Raw genomic sequence first — 18,641 nt, forward strand, 5'->3', positions numbered from 1 at the left:
TGACAGCTTTGAAGAGAGCAGTGGATCTCCCAACACGGAGGTTGAGATCTGAGAAGGGACAGAGTGCCTGCTCAAATGGGTCCCTGACCCCTGAGTAGCCTAACTGGGAGACATCCTCCACTAGGGGCAGACCAACACCCCACACCTCACATGGTGGAGTACACCCCTGAGAGGAAGCTTCCAAAGCAAGAATCAGACAGGTACACTCGCTGTTCAGCAGTATTCTATCTTCTGCAGCCTCTGCTGCTGACACCCAGGCAAACAGCGTCTGGAGTGGACCTCAAGCAAACTCCAACAGACCTACAGCTGAGGGTCCTGACTGTTAGAAGGAAAACTAACAAACAGGAAGGACACCCACACCAAAACCCCATCAATACGTCACCATCACCAAGACCAGAGGCAGATAAAACCACAAAGATGGGGAAAAAGCAGGGCAGAAAAGCTGGAAATTCAAAGAATAAGAGCACATATCCCCCTCCAAAGGAACGCAGCTCATCGCCAGCAACGGATCAAAGCTGGTCAGAGAATGACTTTGACGAGATGAGAGAAGAAGGCTTCAGTCCATGAAACTTCTCAGAGCTAAAGGAAGAATTACGTACCCAGCGCAAAGAAACTAAAAATCTTGAAAAAAGAGTGGAAGAATTGACAGCTAGACTAATTAATGAAGAGAAGGTCATAAACGAAATGACAAAGATGAAAACCATGACACAAGAAATATGTGACAAATGCACAAGCTTCAGTAACCGACTTGATCAACTGCAAGAAAGAGTATCAGCAATTGAGGATCAAATGAATGAATTGAAGTGAGAAGAGAAACCAAAAGAAGAAAAAGAAATGAACAAAGCCTGCAAGAAGTATGGGATTATGTAAAAAGACCAAATCTACATCTGATTGGGGTGCCTGAAAGTGAGGGGGAAAAATGGAACCAAGTTGGAAAACACTCTTCAGGATATCATCCAGGAGAACTTCCCCAAACTAGTAGGGCAGGCCAACATTCAAATTCAGGAAATACAGAGAACATCATAAAGATATTCCTCCAGAAGAGCAACTCCAAGACACATAATTGCCAGATTCACCAAAGTTGAAATGAAAGAAAAAATCTTAAGGGCAGCCAGAGAGAAAGGTCGGGTAACCCACAAAGGGAAGCCCATCAGACTAACAGCAGATCTCTCAGCAGAAACTCTACAAGCCAGAAGAGAGTGGGGGCCAATATTCAACGTTCTTAAAGAAAAGAATTTTCAACCCAGAATTTCATATCCAGCCAATCTAAGTTTCGTAAGTGAAGGAGAAATAAAATCCTTTACAGATAAGCAAATACTTAGAGATTTTTGTCACCACCAGACCTGCCTTACAAGAGACCTGAAGGAATGCCTAAACATGGAAAGGAACAACCAGTATGAGCCATTGCAAAAACATGCCAAAATGTAAAGACCATTGAGGCTAGGAAGAAACTGCATCAACTAACAAGCAAAATAACCAGTTAATATCATAATGGCAGGATCAAGTTCACACATAACAATATTAACCTTAAATGTAAATGGACTAAATGCTCCAATTAAAAGACACAGACTGGCAAACTGGATAAAGAGTCAAGGCCCATCAGTCTGCTGTATTCAGGAGACCCAACTCACATGCAGAGACATACATAGGCTCAAAATAAAGGGATGCAGGAAGATCTACCAAGCAAATGGAGAACAAAAAAAAGCAAGGGTTGCAATCCTAGTCTCTGACAAAACAGACTTCAAACCATCAAAGATCAAAAGAGACAAAGAAGGCCATTACATAATGGTAAAGGGATCAATTCAACAGGAAGAGCTAACTATCCTAAATATATATGCACCCAATACAGGAGCACCGAAATTCATAAAGCAAGTCCTTAGAGACATACAAAGAGACTTGGACTCCCATACAATAATAATGGGAGACTTCAACACTCCACTGTCAACATTAGACAGATCAACGAGACAGAAAGTTAACAAGGATATCCAGGAATTGAACTCAACTCTGCACCAAGCGGACCTAATAGACATCTATAGAACTCTCCACCCCAAATCAACAGAATATACATTCTTCTCAGCACCACATCGCACTTATTCCAAAATTGACCACATAATTGGAAGTAAAGCACTCCTCAACAAATGTACAAAAACAGACATTATAACAAAATGTCTCAGACCACAGTGTAATCAAACTAGAACTCAGGACTAAAAAACTCAGTCAAAACCACTCAACTACATGGAAACTGAATAACCTGCTCCTGAATGACTACTGGGTACATAACGAAATGAAGGCAGAAATAAAGATGTTCTTTGAAACCAATGAGAACAAAGATACAACATACCAGAATCTCTGGGACACATTTAAAGCAGTGTGTAGAGGGAAATTCATAGCACTAAATGCCCACAAGAGAAAGCAGGAAAGATCTAAAATTGACACTCTAACATTACAATTAAAAGAACTAGAGAAGCAAGAGCAAACACATTGAAAAGCTAGCAGAAGGCAAGAAATAACTAAGATCAGAGCAGAACTGAAGGAGATAGAGACACAAAAAACCCTCCAAAAAATCAATGAATCCAGGAGTTCGTTTTTTGACAAGATCAACAAAATTGATCGACCGCTAGCAAGACTAATAAAGAAGAAAAGAGAGAAGAATCAAATAGACGCAATAAAAAATGATAAAGGGGATATCACCACCGACCCCACAGAAATACAAACTACCATCAGAGAATACTATAAACACCTCTATGAAAATAAACTAGAAAATCTAGAAGAAATAGATAATTTCCTGGACACTTACACTCTCCCAGGACTAAACCAGGAAGAAGCTGAATCCCTGAATAGACCAATAGCAGGCTCTGAAATTGAGGCAGTAATTAATAGCCTACCCACCAAAAAAAGTCCAGGACCAGATGGATTCACAGCTGAATTCTACCAGAGGTACAAGGAGGAGCTGGTACCATTCCTTCTGAAACTATTCCAATCAATAGAAAAAGAGGGAATCCTCCCTAACTCATTTTATGAGGCCAGCATCATCCTGATACCAAAGCCTGGCAGAGACACAACAAAAAAAGAGAATTTTAGACCAATATCCTTGATGAACATTGATGCAAAAATCCTCAATAAAATACTGGCAAACCAGATCCAGCAGCACATCAAAAAGCTTATCCACCATGATCAAGTGGGCTTCATCCCTGGGATGCAAGGCTGGTTCAACATACGCAAATCAATAAACGTAATCCAGCATATAAACAGAACCAAAGACAAAAACTACATGATTATCTCAAAAGATGCAGAAAAGGCCTTTGACAAAATTCAACAGCCTTTCATGCGAAAAACTCTCAATAAATTCGGTATTGATGGAACTTATCTCAAAATAATAAGAGCTATTTATGACAAACCCACAGCCAATATCATACTGAATGGGCAAAAACTGGAAGCATTCCCTTTGAAAACTGGCACAAGACAGGGGTGCTCTCTCTCTCACCACTCCTATTCAACATAGTGTTGGAAGTTCTGGCTAGGGCAATCAGGCAAGAGAAAGAAATAAAGAGTATTCAGTTAGGAAAAGAAGTCAAATTGTCCCTGTTTGCAGATGACATGATTGTATATTTAGAAAACCCCATCATCTCAGCCCAAAATCTCCTTAAGCTGATAGGAAACTTCAGCAAAGTCTCAGGATACAAAATTAATGTGCAAAGATCACAAGCATTCTTATACACCAGTAACAGACAAACAGAGAGCCAAATCAGGAATGAACTTCCATTCACAATAGCTTCAAAGAGAATAAAATACCTAGGAATCCAACTTACAAGGGATATAAAGGACGTCTTCAAGGAGAACTACAAACCACTGCTCGGTGAAATAAAAGAGGACACAAACAAATGGAAGAACATACCATACTCATGGATAGGAAGAATCAATATTGTGAAAATGGCCATACTGCCCAAGGTAATTTATAGATTCAATGCCATCCCCATCAAGCTACCAATGACTTTCTTCACAGAATTGGAAAAAACTGCTTTAAAGTTCATATGGAACCAAAAAAGAGCCCGCATTTCCAAGACGATCCTAAGCCAAAAGAACAAAGCTGGAGGCATCATGCTACCTGACTTCAAATTATACTACAAAGCTACAGTATCCAAAACAGCATGGTACTGGTACCAAAACAGAGATATAGACCAATGGAACAGAACAGAGCCCTCAGAAATAATACCTCACATCTACAGCCATCTGATCTTTGATAAACCTGAGAAAAACAAGAAATGGGGAAAGGATTCCCTATTTAATAAATGGTGCTGGGAAAATTGGCTAGCCATAAGTAGAAAGCTGAAACTGGATCCTTTCCTTACTCCTTACACAAAAATTAATTCAAGATGGATTAGATATTAGACCTAATACCATAAAAACCCTTGAAGAAAACCTAGGTAATACCATTCAGGACATAGGCATGGGCAAGGACTTCATGTCTAAAACAACAAAAGCAACGTCAACAAAAGCCAAAATTGACAAATGGGATCTAATTAAACTAAAGAGCTTCTGCACAGCAAAAGAAACTACCATCAGAGTGAACAGGCAACCTACAGAATGGGAGAAAATTTTTGCAATCTACTCATCTGACAAAGGGCTAATATCCAGAACTTACGAAGAACTCAAACAAATTTACAAGAAAAAAACAACCCCATCAAAAAGTGGGCAAAGGATATGAACAGACATTTCTCAAAAGAAGACATTCATACAGCCAATAGACACATGAAAAAATGTTCATCATCACTGGCCATCAGAGAAATGCAAATCAAAACCACAACAAGATACTATCTCACACCAGTTAGAATGGCAATCATTAAAAAGTCAGGAAACCACAGGTGCTGGAGAGGATGTGGAGAAATAGGAACACTTTTACACTGTTGGTGGGATTGTAAACTAGTTCAACCATTATGGAAAACAGTATGGCGATTCCTCAAGGATCTAGAACTAGAAGTGCCATATGACCCAGCCATCCCATTACTGGGGATATACACAAAGGATTACAAATCATGCTGCTATAAAGACACATGCACACGTATGTTTATTGCGGCACTATTCACAATAGCAAAGGCTTGGAATCAACCCAAATGTCCATCAGTGACAGATTGGATTAAGAGAATGTGGCACATATACACCATAGAATACTATGCATCAATAAAAAAGGATGAGTTTGAGTCCTTTGTAGGGACATGGATGAAACTGGAAACCATCATTCTCAGCAAACTATCGCAAGAACAGAAAACCAAACACCGCATGTTCTCACTCATAGGTGGGAATTGAACAGTGAGATCACTTGGACTCAGGAAGGGGAACATCACACACCGGGGCCTATCACGGGGGCGGGAGGGGAGGGAGAAGGGATTGCATTGGGAGTTATACCTGATGTAAATGACAAGTTCATGGGTGCTGACGAGTTGATGGGTGCAGCACACCAACATGGCACAAGTATACATATGTAACAAACCTGCACGTTATGCACATGTACCCTAGAACTTAAAGTATAATAAAATAAAAATAAAAATAAAAAATAAAATTAAAAAAGAATACAGATGTAAAATTCTTCAACAAAACACTAGCAAAACAATTCCAGCAACACATAAAAAGGATTATACACCATGACGAAGTAAGATTTATCCCAGGAATGCAAGGTTATTGTAACATATGAAAGTCAATCTATGTAATACACCATACTAATAGAAGAATGAACAAAAAGTATGATAATTTCAGTAGATGCAGACAAAACATTTGACAAAATCTAACACACTTTCATAATATACACACGAAGCAAACTAGGACTAGAAGGGTACTTCTTCAATCTGATAAAGAGAATCTACAGAAAATCCATAGTTAGCATACTGAATTAGGAAAATTTAAAGTTTTCCTACAAACAGCAGGAACAAGATTGAAATGTCTGTTTTTACCACTTCTATTTAACATTATTCTGTAATTTCTAGGCAGGGAAATTAGACAAGGAAAAGAAACAAAAGGCATCCAACTTTAAAGCAAGAAGTAAAACTATATTTGTAGAGAAGATGACATTGTAAGCAGAAAATCCCATTTAATCCACACACTAAATAATTAAATCCCCCCTGCCAAAATTTTTAATACACAAAAAACAATTCTATTTCTATACACTAGCAATGAATAATCAGAAAATGAAACTAATAGAACAATTCCATTTACAGAAGAATACAAAATACTCAGGAATAAATTAAACAAAAGAAGTGCAAGATTTGTACACTATATGACATACTTGAAATAAGTCAAAACCTAAATTAATGGAAATTCATCCCACATTCAGAGATAAGAAGACAATATTACTAAGATAATAATATTTACCAAATTAATCAAGAGTCGTTGCAACCTCTAACAAAATCTCAGCTGGCTCTTACATAGAACTTGACAAACTGGTCCTAAAATTCATATGGAAATGTAAAAGACTCAGAATAGCCCAGTAATCTTAAGGAGGAAGGAAAACAATTGGTTCACTCATACTTCCTGACTTCAAAACTTACTATAAAATTATAGCAATCAAGACTACTTGATTACTATCAATATAATATTGATATTGTAATAATATATTGATAGGCATATAGATCAAGAAAATAGAATTGAGAGTTCAGAAATAAACCAATACATTTATGGTCAATTGTCAATTGATTTTTGACAAGGATGCCAAACTAATTCAATGGGGAAAAGAATAATTTTTTCATGCAGAAGGATGAAGTTAGACCCCTACCTCACATCACATACAAAAATTAACTCAAAATATATCAAACTCCTAATTGAGCTAAAATTTTAAAAGTCTAAGAAGAAAACATAGATATAAATCTTTGTGACCATGAAGTAGGCAAAAGTTTCTTAGATATGATACTCAAAGCACAAAGAACTAAAAAAAAAAAAAAAAAAAAAAAAAAAAAAATTCACTTCATCAAAGCATACTATTAAGAAAGAGAAAAGATAACCCACGGAATTGGAGAAAATATTTGCAAATCATCTAACTGATAAAAGTTGGTACCCAGAATATATAAATCATTTACAACTCACCCAGTGAAAAAATGAGCAGCCAGGTATGGTGGCTTATGCTGTAGTCTGAGACTTTTGGAGGCCCAGGAGGGATGATCCCTTGAGCCCAGGAGTAAGAAACTAGCTTGGGCAACACAGCGAGACCCCATTTCTAAAAAAAAAAAAAAAAAAAAAGAAAGAAAGAAAGAGAGAGAAAGAAAGAAAAGAAAGAAAGGAAGGAAGGAAGGAAGGAAGGAAGGAAGGAAGGAAGGAAGGAAGGAAGGAAGGAAGGAAGGGAAAGAAAGGAAGAAAGGAAGAAAGGAAGAAAGAAAGAAGGAAAGGAAAAGAAAAGCCAGAAATGGTGACACATGGCTATAGTCGCAGTTACTCAGGAAGTTTAGGTGGGAGGATTGCTTGAGCCCTGGAGGTCAAAACTTCAGTGAGCTGTAATTATACGACTGCACTCCAGCTTGGGCAACAGAGTAAGAGAGCATCTCAAAAAAAAAAGGTTGGGGGCAAAGGGGCAGGAGATTTGAACAGACATTTATCTAAAGATACACAAATAACTAACATACACACAAAAAGATACACAACATCATTAGTCATTAGAGAAATGCAACTTAAACATAAAATAGATACCATTTCATACGTACTAGGATGGTTATGTTAAAAAAAAAAGATGGATTATAACAAGTGCTGATGATAATATGGAGAGAGAAATAGGAACCTTTATACATTGCTGATAGGAAAGAAAAATAGTATGCCCACTGTGGAAAACAGTTTGGCAGTTCCTCAAAAAGTTAAATAGAATTACAATACCCAGCTATTCTATTCCTAGGCATATGCCCAAGAAAATTGAAAACATATGTCTACACAAAAACTTGTATGCAAATGTTTCTAACAGCATTATTCAAACGTCAAAACTGGAATCAATCCAAATGTCCATCAACTGACAAATAAATAGACAAAATATAGTATATTCCTACAATGGAATATTATTTATCATAAAAAGGAATGAAGCAATGATGTATGGTAAAATTTGTATAAAGTTTTAAAATATCATGCTAAGTGAAAGAAGCTAGACACAAAAGACCACATATGGTATGATTACATTTATACCAAATGTGCAGAACAGACAAATCCATAGATACGGAAACAGATTAGTGGTTGTCTGAGACTAGGAGAAAATGCGAGAATAAGGAATTACTACTTATGGGTGCAGATATTTTTTTGGGAGTGATAAAAAGGTTTGGGATTAGATCATGGTGATGCTTGCACATACAGGTGATTATACTAAAATTCGCTAAATTATAAACATGCACATAGATGTTAGGATTAGATGTCCAGAAGAGGATGTTAAAATTATAACTTAAAAAAAACAAGAAAAAAATGAAAATTGGAAAATTTTACCTGCAAAAACAAAAATTAGTAACTATGTTTCTTATGTTCAACATGTTAAGTAGAGATATGGAAGATATAAAAAAGTTGAAATTAAACCTCTAAGGATGAAGATGATAATTGCTTAGATAAGAAACAGACTGGATGGGGATCAGACATCAGAAAGAAAAGAAAAGCAAACATAAAGACATCCATATAGTGGAATATTATTCAACAATAAAAGAAAAAACTATTGATACATACTACAACCTGATCAAATCTCAAAATACTTACATTACAGTAGATAAAAAAGTATACACTGTATGATCCACTTATATAAAACTCTATAAAATGCAAACAAGTATAGTGATAGATCACTGCTAGAAAACAGGTGAGGTCACTTATTGGGTGGGGAGCGAAAAAGGAGGTGGGGGAAGACATTATAAAGCAGCACAAGGAAACTTTTGGGAGTGATGGAGATGCTCTTTATTTTGAAAATGGTACTGGTTTTATGGCTGTGTACATGTGTTCAAACTTATTAAGCTATATATTTTGAATATATGTAGTTTATGGTTCATCAATTACACCTCAATAAAGCCATTTCTCAAAAGTGGACAACTGTACAGGGCCAGTTTGCCAAATCGTTCCTGGTGGTTGGTTTCACAGTTGGCACCTACTAACACTTCAGACTTGCACTAGAGTTTAACACATTGTCACTATTACTCTATTTGCACCATCCAACTGTCAGTGGTCTCATTCCTTAGATTAATATGCATACCATTATCTGCCCTCATATTCAAATTTTATACCCAGTTTCAGCTGTGTCAAATTGTAGATCCAGCTGCTTTATCAAGGAGCAAAAATTCTCAACTTCCTTTCTTTACCTTACCTGTGATGAGTCTGCTGTTACCACAATGTAATTGCAAGGAGGGTTCCTGCAATTCTTGGATGTAAGAAATATGGTTGAAGAATTATAGACTATTTCATTCACTTGTCCAATTTGATTATCTGTGCACTCCGTTCGTTGATGTGAATCTTTTCTCTTACATGATGTTGAACACTAGAAATGCAATAACCAAATGAATAACACATTCTTATATGCAGTGTCTTTGAAAATTTACTTGTTGATACTCACATTCAGCCTCTCTCTTTCCATCCCCTTGTGCTGCACACAGTCCTGACTCCAACATCGCCTCTGAGAACAAGGTCGGGTGGACTGATCACACATTTCTTCAACCACCGGACCAACACCTTTCAGTCTGCAGTATATATCCCTCTGCTGAACTCCAGAGCCGCAGGTCACAGAGCACTACAAAGGAGTCCCGTTGATTTGAACAATTAGCTAAGAAATACCAAATTATATAAAAGTAGCCAATGGAGCCATCACATATTGTTTATTTTAAATATAGCCTGGTATTATAACATGAATTAGATAAAAATACATACAATAAGTGTTTTGACCATTATCTCTGTAAATGTATATTTTCTCTGTTTGGCATAAGGTACTTCAGCTTTATAGAAACTCTGACAAGTGAATCAAGTTATAGTAGACAGAATCCCAATCAATGACTCTGTCTCCTGACTTAAATGAGTATAATGTCTACAAAAATTACCACACAATTAATCATGAATTATTCCACAACATTGCTTTTAAATGTCAATTAAATTCTTAGATTATACTCATTATCTCTCTCAAAGAGACAATAATTTCTAAGATTGTGATATATTCATCTTTTTATCTACAGTACCTACTATAGTTTTTACCTGTTGTGGAATCCAAATACTTGCTAACTTTTTTTATACTTTAAGTTCTGGGATACATGTGCAGAACATGCAGGTTTGTTACATAGGTATACATGTGTGGTGGTAGTTTGCTGCACCCATCAACCCATCATCTTCATTAGGTATTTCTCTTAATGCTATCCCTCCCCTTGCCCCCAAACCCCTCAACAGGCCCCAGTGTGTGATATTCCCCTCCATGTGTCCATGTGTTCTCATTGTTCAACTCCCACTTATGAGTGAGAACATGTGGTGTTTGGTTTTCTGTTCCTGTTTTCCTAAGAATGATGGTTTTCAGCTTCATCCATGCCCCTGCAAAGGACATGAACTCATGTTTTTTATGGCTGCATATTATGCCATGGTGTATATGTGCCACATTTTCTTTATCCAGTCTATCATTGATGGGCATTTGGGTTGGTTTCAAGTCTTTGCTATTGTGAATAGCGCTGCAATAAACATACATGTGCATGTCTTTATAAAAGAATGATTTATAATCCTTTGGGTATATACCCAGTAATGGGAATGCTGGGTCAAATGGTATTTCTGGTTCTAGATCTTCGAGGAATTGCCACACTGTCTTCCACAATGGTTGAACTAATTTTCACTCCCACCAACAGTGTAAAAGCATTCCTATTTCTCCACATCCTCTCCAGCGTCTGTTGTTTCCTGACTTTTTCATGATCACCATTCTAATTGGCATGAGATGGTATTCATTGTGGTTTTGATTTACATTTCTCTAATGACCTGTGATGATAAGCTTTTTTTCATATGTTAGCCACATAAATGTCTTCTTTTGAAAAGTGTCTATACATATTATTCACCCACTTTTTGATGGGGTAGTTTGTTTTTTTCTTGCAAATTTGTTTTTTTGTAGATTCTGGATATTAGCCCCTTGTCACACAGATTGCAAAAATGTTCACCCATTCTGTAGGTTGTATGTTAATTCTCATGATAGCTTTTTTGCAGAAGCTCTTTAGTTTAATTAGATCCCATTTGTCAATTTTGGATTTTGTTTCCATTGCTTTTAGTGTTTTAGTTATAAAGTCTTTGCCCATGCCTGTGTCCTGAATGGTATTGCCTAGGTTTTCTTCTAGGCTTTTTATGGTTTTAGGTCATATGTTTAAGTCTTTAATTCAAATTTTTGTTTAATGTGTAAGGAGGGGGTCCAGTTTCAGTTTTCTGCATATGGCTATCCAGGTTTCCCAACACCATTTATTAAGTATGGAATCCTTTCCCCATTGCTTGTTTTTGTCAGGTTGTAAAAGATCACATGGTTGTAGATGTGTGGTGTTATTTCTGAGGCCTCTATTCTGTTCCATTGGTCTATGTATCTGTTTTGGTACAAGTACCGTGCTGTTTTGATTACTGTAGCCTTGTGGTATAGTTTAAAGTCAGGTAGCGTGATGCCTCCAGTTTTGTTCTTTTGCTTAGTATTGTCTTGGGTATACGGGCTCTTTTTTGGTTCTATATAAAATTTAAAGGAGTTTTTACTAATTGTATGAAGAAAGTCAATGGTAGTTTGATGGGAATAGCACTGAATCTATAAATTACTTTGGGCAGAATGGCCATTTTCACAATAATTATTCTTTCTATGTTTTCCCATTTGTTTGTGTCCTCTCTTATTTCCTTGAGCAGTGGTTTGTAGCTGCCCTTGAAGAGGTCTGTCACATCCCTTGTAAGTTGTATTCCTAGGTATTTTGTTCTCTTTGTAGCAATTGTGATTGTGAGTTCAATCATGATTTGGTTCTCTGTTTGCCTAATATTGGTGTATAGGAATGCTTGTGACTTTTGCACATTGATTTTGTATCCTGAGATTTTGCTGAAGTTGCTTATGAGCTTAATTAAGGAGTTTCTGGGCTGAGACGATGGGGTTTTCTAAATATACAATCATGTTATCTGCAAACAGAGACAATTAGACCTCCTCTCTTCCTATTTGAATACCTTTGTTTTTTTTCTCTTGCCTATGCCCTGGCCACAACTTCCAACACTATGTTAAGTAGGAGTGGTGAGAGGGTATCCTTGTCTTGTGCCAGTTTTCAAAGAGAATGCTTCCAGTTTTTGCCCATTCAATATGATATGGGCTGTGCGTTTGTCATAAATATCTCTTATTATTTTGAGATACGTTCCATCAGTACCTAGTTTATTGAGAGTTTTTAGCACGAATGGGTGTTGACTTTTTTTAAGGCATTTTCTGCATCTATTGATGTAATCATGTGGTTTTTGTCATTGGTTCTGTTTATGTGATGGATTACATTTATTGATTTGTGTATGTTGAACTAGTCTTGCATGCTAGAGATGAAGCCAACTTGACTGTGGTGCATAAGCTTTTTGATGTGCTGCTGGATTCAGTTGGCCAGTATTTTATTGAGGATTTCTGCATCGATATTCATCAGGGATATTGGCCTGAAATTTTCTTTTTTTGTTGTGTTTCTGCCAGGTTTTGGTATCAGGATGATGCTGGCCTCATAAAATGAGTTTGGGAGGAGTCCCTCTTTTTCTATTGTTTGGAATAGTTTCAGAACGAATGGTACCAGCTCCTTTTTGTACCTCTGGTAGAATTCGTCTGTAAATCCATCTGGTCCTGTGCTTTTGGTTGGTAGGCTATTAATTACTGCCTCAATTTCAGAACCTGTTATTGGTCTATTCAGGGGTTTGATTTCTTCCTGGTTTAGTCTTGGGAGGGTGTATGTGTCCAGGAATGTATGCATTTCTTCTAGATTTTCTAGTTTATTTGTATAGAGGTGTTTATAGTATTCTCTGATGGTAGTTAGTATTTCTGTGGGATCAGTGATGATATCCCTTTTATCATTTTTTATTGTGTCTATTTGATTTTTCTCTCTTTTCTTGTTTATTAGTCTGGCCAGTGGTCTATTTTGTTAATCTTTTCAAAAACCCAGCTCCTAGTTTATTGATTTTTTTAATTATACTTTATATTTTGGGATACATTTGTAGAACATGCAGGTTTGTTACACAGGTATACACATGCCATGGTGTTTTGCTACACCTATCAAACCATAATCTACATTAGGTATTTCTCCTAATGCTTTCACTCCCCTAGCCCCCTGCACCCCAACAGGCCCTGGTGTTTGATGTTCCCCTTCCCGTGTCCATGTGTTCTCATTGTTCAACGCCCACTTATGAGTGAAAACATGCAGTGTTTGGTTTTCTGTTCCTGTGTTAGTTTGCTGAGAATGATGGCTTCCAGCTTCATCCATGTCCCTGCAAAGGACATGAACTCATCCTTTTTTATAGCTGCATAGTACTCCATGGTATATATGTGCCACATTTTCTTTGTCCAGTCTATCCTTGATGGGCATTTGGGTTGGTTCAAATTATTTGCTATTGTGAACAGTGCTGCAATAAACGTATATGTGCACATGATTTTTATAGTAGAATGTTTTATAATCCTCTGCATATATACCCAAAATGGGATTGCTGGGTCAAATGGTATTTCTGGTTCTAGATCTGAGGAATCACCACACCGTCTTCCACATGGTTGAACTAATTTACTCTCCCACCAACAGTGTAAAAGTATTCTGATTTCTCCACATCCTCTCCAGTATCTATTGTTTCCTGACTTTTTAATGATCACCATTCTAACTGGCGTGAGATGGTATCTCATTGTGGTTTTGATTCACATTTCTTTAATGACCAGTGATGATGAACTTTTTTTCATATGTTTGTTGGCCTCATAAATGTCTTCTTTTGAAAAGGGTCTGTTCATATCCTTCACCCACTTTTTAATGGGGTTGTATTTTTCTTGTAAATTTGTTTAAGTTCTTTGTAGATTCTGGATATTATCTTTGTCACATGGATAGATTGCAAAAATTTTCTCCTGTTCTGTAAATTGCCTGTTCACTCTGCTGATAGTTTCTTTTGCTGTCCAGAAGCTCTTTAGTTTAATTAGATCCCATTTGTCAATTTTGGCTTTTGTTGCCATTGCTTTTGGTGTTTTAATCATGAAGTCTTTGCCCATGCCTATGTCCTGAATGGTATTTCCTAGGTTTTCTTTTAGAGTTGTTATGGTTTTAGGTCTTATGTTTAAGTCTTTAATCCATCTTGAGTTAATTTGTGTATAAGGTGTAAGGAGGGGTTCCAGTTTCAGTTTTCTGCATATGGCTATTCAGTTTTCCCAACACCATTTATTAAATATGGAATCCTTTCCCCATTGCTTGTTTTGATCAAAGATCAGAGGGTTGTAGTTTTGTGATGTTATTTCTGAGGCCTCTGTTCTGTTTCATTGGCTATTAATTACTGCCTCAATTTCGGAATTTGTTATTGGTCTATTCAGGGATTTGGCTTCTTCCTGCTTTAGTCTTGTGAGGGTGTACATGTCCAGGAATTTATCCATGTCTTCAAGATTTTCTAATTTATTTGCATAGAGGTGTTTATATTATTCTTTTATGGTAGTTTGTATTTCTGTGGCATCAGTGGTGATATCTTCTTTATCATTTTTATTGTGTTTACTTGATTCTTCTCTCTTTTCTTCTTTATTAGTCTGGCTAGTAGTCTATTTTGTTAATCTTTTCAAAAAAACACGTCCTGGATTCATTGATTTTTTGAAGGGTTTTTCATGTCTCTATTTTCTTTGGTTCTGCTCTGATCTTAGTTATTTCTCGTCTTCTGCTAGTTTTCATATATGTTTGCTCTTGCTTCTCTAGTTCTCCTTCGCTTATGAAGCTTAGTTTGGCTGGATATGAAATTCTGGGTTGAAAATTCTTTTCTTTAAGAATGTTGAATATCGGCCCCCACTCTCTTCTGGCTTGTAGGATTTCTGCAGAGAGATTCGCTATTAGTCTGATGGGCTTCCCTTTGTGGGTAATCAGACCATTCTCTCTGGATGTCCTTAACATTTTTTCCCCCCATTTCAACCTTGGTGAATCTGTCAATCATGTGTCTTGGGTTGCTCTTCTCCAGGACTATCTTTGTGGTGTTCTCTATATTTCCTGAATTTGAATGTTGGCCTGTCTTGCTAGGTTGGGGACGTTCTCCTGAATAATACCCTGAAGAGTGTTTTCCAGCTTGGTTTCATTCTCCCTGTCACTTTCAGGTACACCAATCAAACGTAGGTTTAGTCTTTACACATTGTCCCATATTTATCAGAGACTTTGTTCACTCATTTTCATTCTTTTATGTCTAATCTTGTCTTCACACTTTATTTCACTAAGTTGATCTTCAATCTTCTTTCGCTTCATTGATTCAGTTATTGATACTTGTGTATACTTCATGAAGTTCTCATGCTGTGTTTTTCAGCTCCATCAGGTCATTTACATTCTTCTCTACACTGGTTATTCTAGTTAGCAATTCCTCTAACCTTTTCTCAGGGTTCTTGGCTTCCTTGCACTGTGTTAGAACATGCTCCTTTAGCTCAAAGGAGTTTGTTATTACCCTCCTTCTGAAGCCTACTTCTGTCAAATCGCCAAACTCATTCTCTGTCCAGTTTTGCTCTCTTGCTGGTGAGGAGTTGTGATCCTTTGCAGGAGAAGAGGCATTCTGGTTTTTGGAATTTTCAGCCTTTTTGTGCTGGTTTTTCCTCATCTTTGTGGATTTATCTACCTTTGATCTTTGATGTTGGTGATCTTGGATGGAGCTTTGGCATGGACATCCTTTTTGTTGGTGTTCAAGGCATTCCTTTGTTTGTTAATTTTCCTTCCAATAGTCGGAACCCTCTGTTGCAGGTCTGCTGGAATTTGCTGGGGGTCCATGCCAGACCCTGTTTGCTTGGGTATCATCAGCAGAGGCTGCAGAACAGCAAAGATTGCTGCCTTTTCCATCCTCTGGAAGTTTTGTCCCAGAGGGGCACCCATCAGATGCCAGCTGGCGCTCTCCTGTATGAGGAGACTCCTCCTGCTGGGAGGATTCTCCCAGTCAGGAGACACGGAGGTCAGGTACCCACATGAGGAGGTATTCTGTCCCTTAGCAGAGCTCGAGTGCTGTGCTGGGAGATCCACTGCTCTCTTCAGAGCCGGCAGGCAGGAACATTTAAGTCTGCTGAAGCTGCACCCACAGTTGCCCCTTCCCCCAGATGCTCTGTCTCAGGGAGCTGGGAGTTTTATCTATAAGCTCCTGAATGGGGCTGCTGCCTTTCTTTCAGAGATACTCTGGCCAGAGAGGAGGAATCTAGAGAGGCAACTTGGCTAAAGTTGTGGAGGGCTCCACCAAATTTGAAAAAATGAGTTGTGGTGGGCTCCATCCAATTTGAACTTCCCTGTGGCTTTGTTTACACTGTGAGGGAAAAACTGCATACTCAAGCCTCAGTAATGGCTGATGCCCCTCCCCCCACCAAGCTCCAGCATCCCAGGTTGACATCAGACTGCTGTGCTGGCAACAAGAATTTCAAGCCAGTGGATCTCAGCTTGCTGGACTCCATGGGAGTGTGATCTGCTGAGCAAGATGATGTGGCTCTCTGGCTTCAGCCCCCTTTCTGTGGGAGTGAATGATTCTGTCTTGCTGACATTCCAGGTGCCGCGTAGAAAAAAAAATCTCCTGCAGCTAGCTCAGTGTCTACCCAAACAGTCGCCCAGTTTTATGCTTGAAACCCAGGACCCTGGTGGTATAGGCACCTGAAGGGCTCTGTGGGTTGCAAAGAGCAGGGGAAAAGCATTGTATCCGGGCCGGATAGCACCATCCCTCAAGGTACAGTCCCTCATGGCTTCCCTTGGCTAGGGGAGGGAGTTCCCTGACCCCTTGTGCTTCCCAAGTGAGGTGATGTCCCTCCTGCCTGCTTCTGTTCACCCTCCATGGGCTGCACCCACTGTCTAACCAGTCCCAGTGAGATGAACTGGGTACCTCAGTTGGAAATGCAGAAATCACCTGCCTTCTGCATTGGTCTCCCTGGAAGCTGCTGATAGGAACTGTTCCTATTTGGCCATCTTGGCTAATTCGTAGAGTCATGATTATATTTCAATGGATAGGAGTTTTGGAAAGCTGGTTGTGTAAATTGTAAACATAGACAACCTTGTCTTAACCTCTCCAAGTCTTGTTTTTCTTATGTGTACAATTTTGTGTTATTTGTGAAATGTCACAGAACACTTTCCATACATTTATTCCTGTCAATACCTCTATAAAAGAGGCACTATGGCTGAGGACACTGGGACTTGGAGAAGTTAAAGTCCCTTGCCTGAAGTGCTGTTATAGTTAGTGATTGTCTTAGTCTGTTCAGGCTGCTATAACAAAATACCATAAACTGAATGTCTCACACACTAGAAATTTCTTTCCCACAGTTTTGGAGGCTGGAATTTCAAGATCAAGGTGCTGGCAGATTCTACATCCAGTGAGAGTCCACTTTCTGGTTCCTACAGGGCACCCTCTCACTGTGTTCTCACATGGAGGAAGGGATGAGCTAGCTTTCTGGGGTGTCCTTTAAAAGGGACTAGAAAAGGCCCCACCTCATAATACCATCACCTTGGGGTATAGAACTTCATCATATAAATTTTGAGGAAACACAGTCATTCAGATCATCCCATTCTTTCCCTGCCCCACTCCTCAAATTCATGTCCTTCTCACATGAAAAATATATTCATTCCATCTCAATAACACCAAAGTCTTAGTTCATTCTATCATCAATTCAAAGGTCTATAAAGTCCAGACTCTTATCTCAGTATTGACTCAATCAGATATGAGTGAGATTCAAGGTATAATTGATTCATCCTGAGGCAAATATCTCTTCAGCTGTGAACCTGTGAAATCAAGAAAATTATGTGCTTACACAATACAATGGTGGTATAGGCAAGTCATAGGATAGACATTCTCATTTCAAAAAATAAAAGTAGAAAAGAAGGAAAGGGTAATAGGACTTGAGTAAGTCAAAAACCTAGCAGAGCTAACAACAGTAAATCTTAAGTCTTGAGAATAATCTTTGATGTAATGTTCCACCTTTTGGACACACTGGGGCAGGGATCGGGTCCTCAGGGCTCTAGGTGGCATTGCTCCATGGCTTTGTTGGATTCAGCCCACGCCACAGTTCTCATGGATTGTAGTTTGGTGCCTATGGCCCTTCCAGACTGAAGTTGCATGCCAGTGGCTCTAGTGGTCCGGGGTCACAGGGACACCATGGCTCCACTAAGCATCACCTTAGTGGGGACAATCTTTTCTTTTTTGCCACTTTAGAACAAGGATGAACTTTCCTCCACTGTCCAATAATATGATAACATGTTGTGGTTTCCATCTGAGACCTCATGGCCTTTACTATCCATATTTCCATGAACATAGCTCTGCCCTTGCAAAGGCCTTCTTCCTAGCTCATGTGCCCAAGTCTGTAGCTCTATCCTTTGAAATTTAGGTGGAAGTTGCCACACAACCATGACTTATTTACTCTGTTTGTCAGTGGAGATAGTCCCATTGGACACTGCTAAAGTTTATCACCCGTGCACTCTGCAGGGCTGGCCATCACAGCCATTGCTATAGTTGGGACCACTGGAGACACACTTGAGGTAGTTGAGATATTTATTATAGTA

General features: G+C 38.4%; 1 protein-coding gene across 1 annotated transcript in view; it reads right to left on the reverse strand.

Annotated features, from left to right (window-relative positions):
* ADAMTS20 (ADAM metallopeptidase with thrombospondin type 1 motif 20) overlaps positions 1-18,641 on the reverse strand; it is a 212,665-nt gene that overhangs the window by 26,361 nt on the left and 167,663 nt on the right. Inside the window, exons 30-31 of the mRNA XM_023182839.2 lie at positions 9,542-9,715; positions 9,296-9,466 (exon numbers count right to left, since the gene is read on the reverse strand). Of these exons, the coding sequence (XP_023038607.1) occupies positions 9,296-9,466; positions 9,542-9,715 (345 nt within the window). The remainder of the gene's footprint in view (positions 1-9,295; positions 9,467-9,541; positions 9,716-18,641) is intronic.

Source organism: Piliocolobus tephrosceles, chromosome 10 (assembly GCF_002776525.5).
Source record: "Piliocolobus tephrosceles isolate RC106 chromosome 10, ASM277652v3, whole genome shotgun sequence".
Taxonomy (NCBI): domain Eukaryota; kingdom Metazoa; phylum Chordata; class Mammalia; order Primates; family Cercopithecidae; genus Piliocolobus; species Piliocolobus tephrosceles.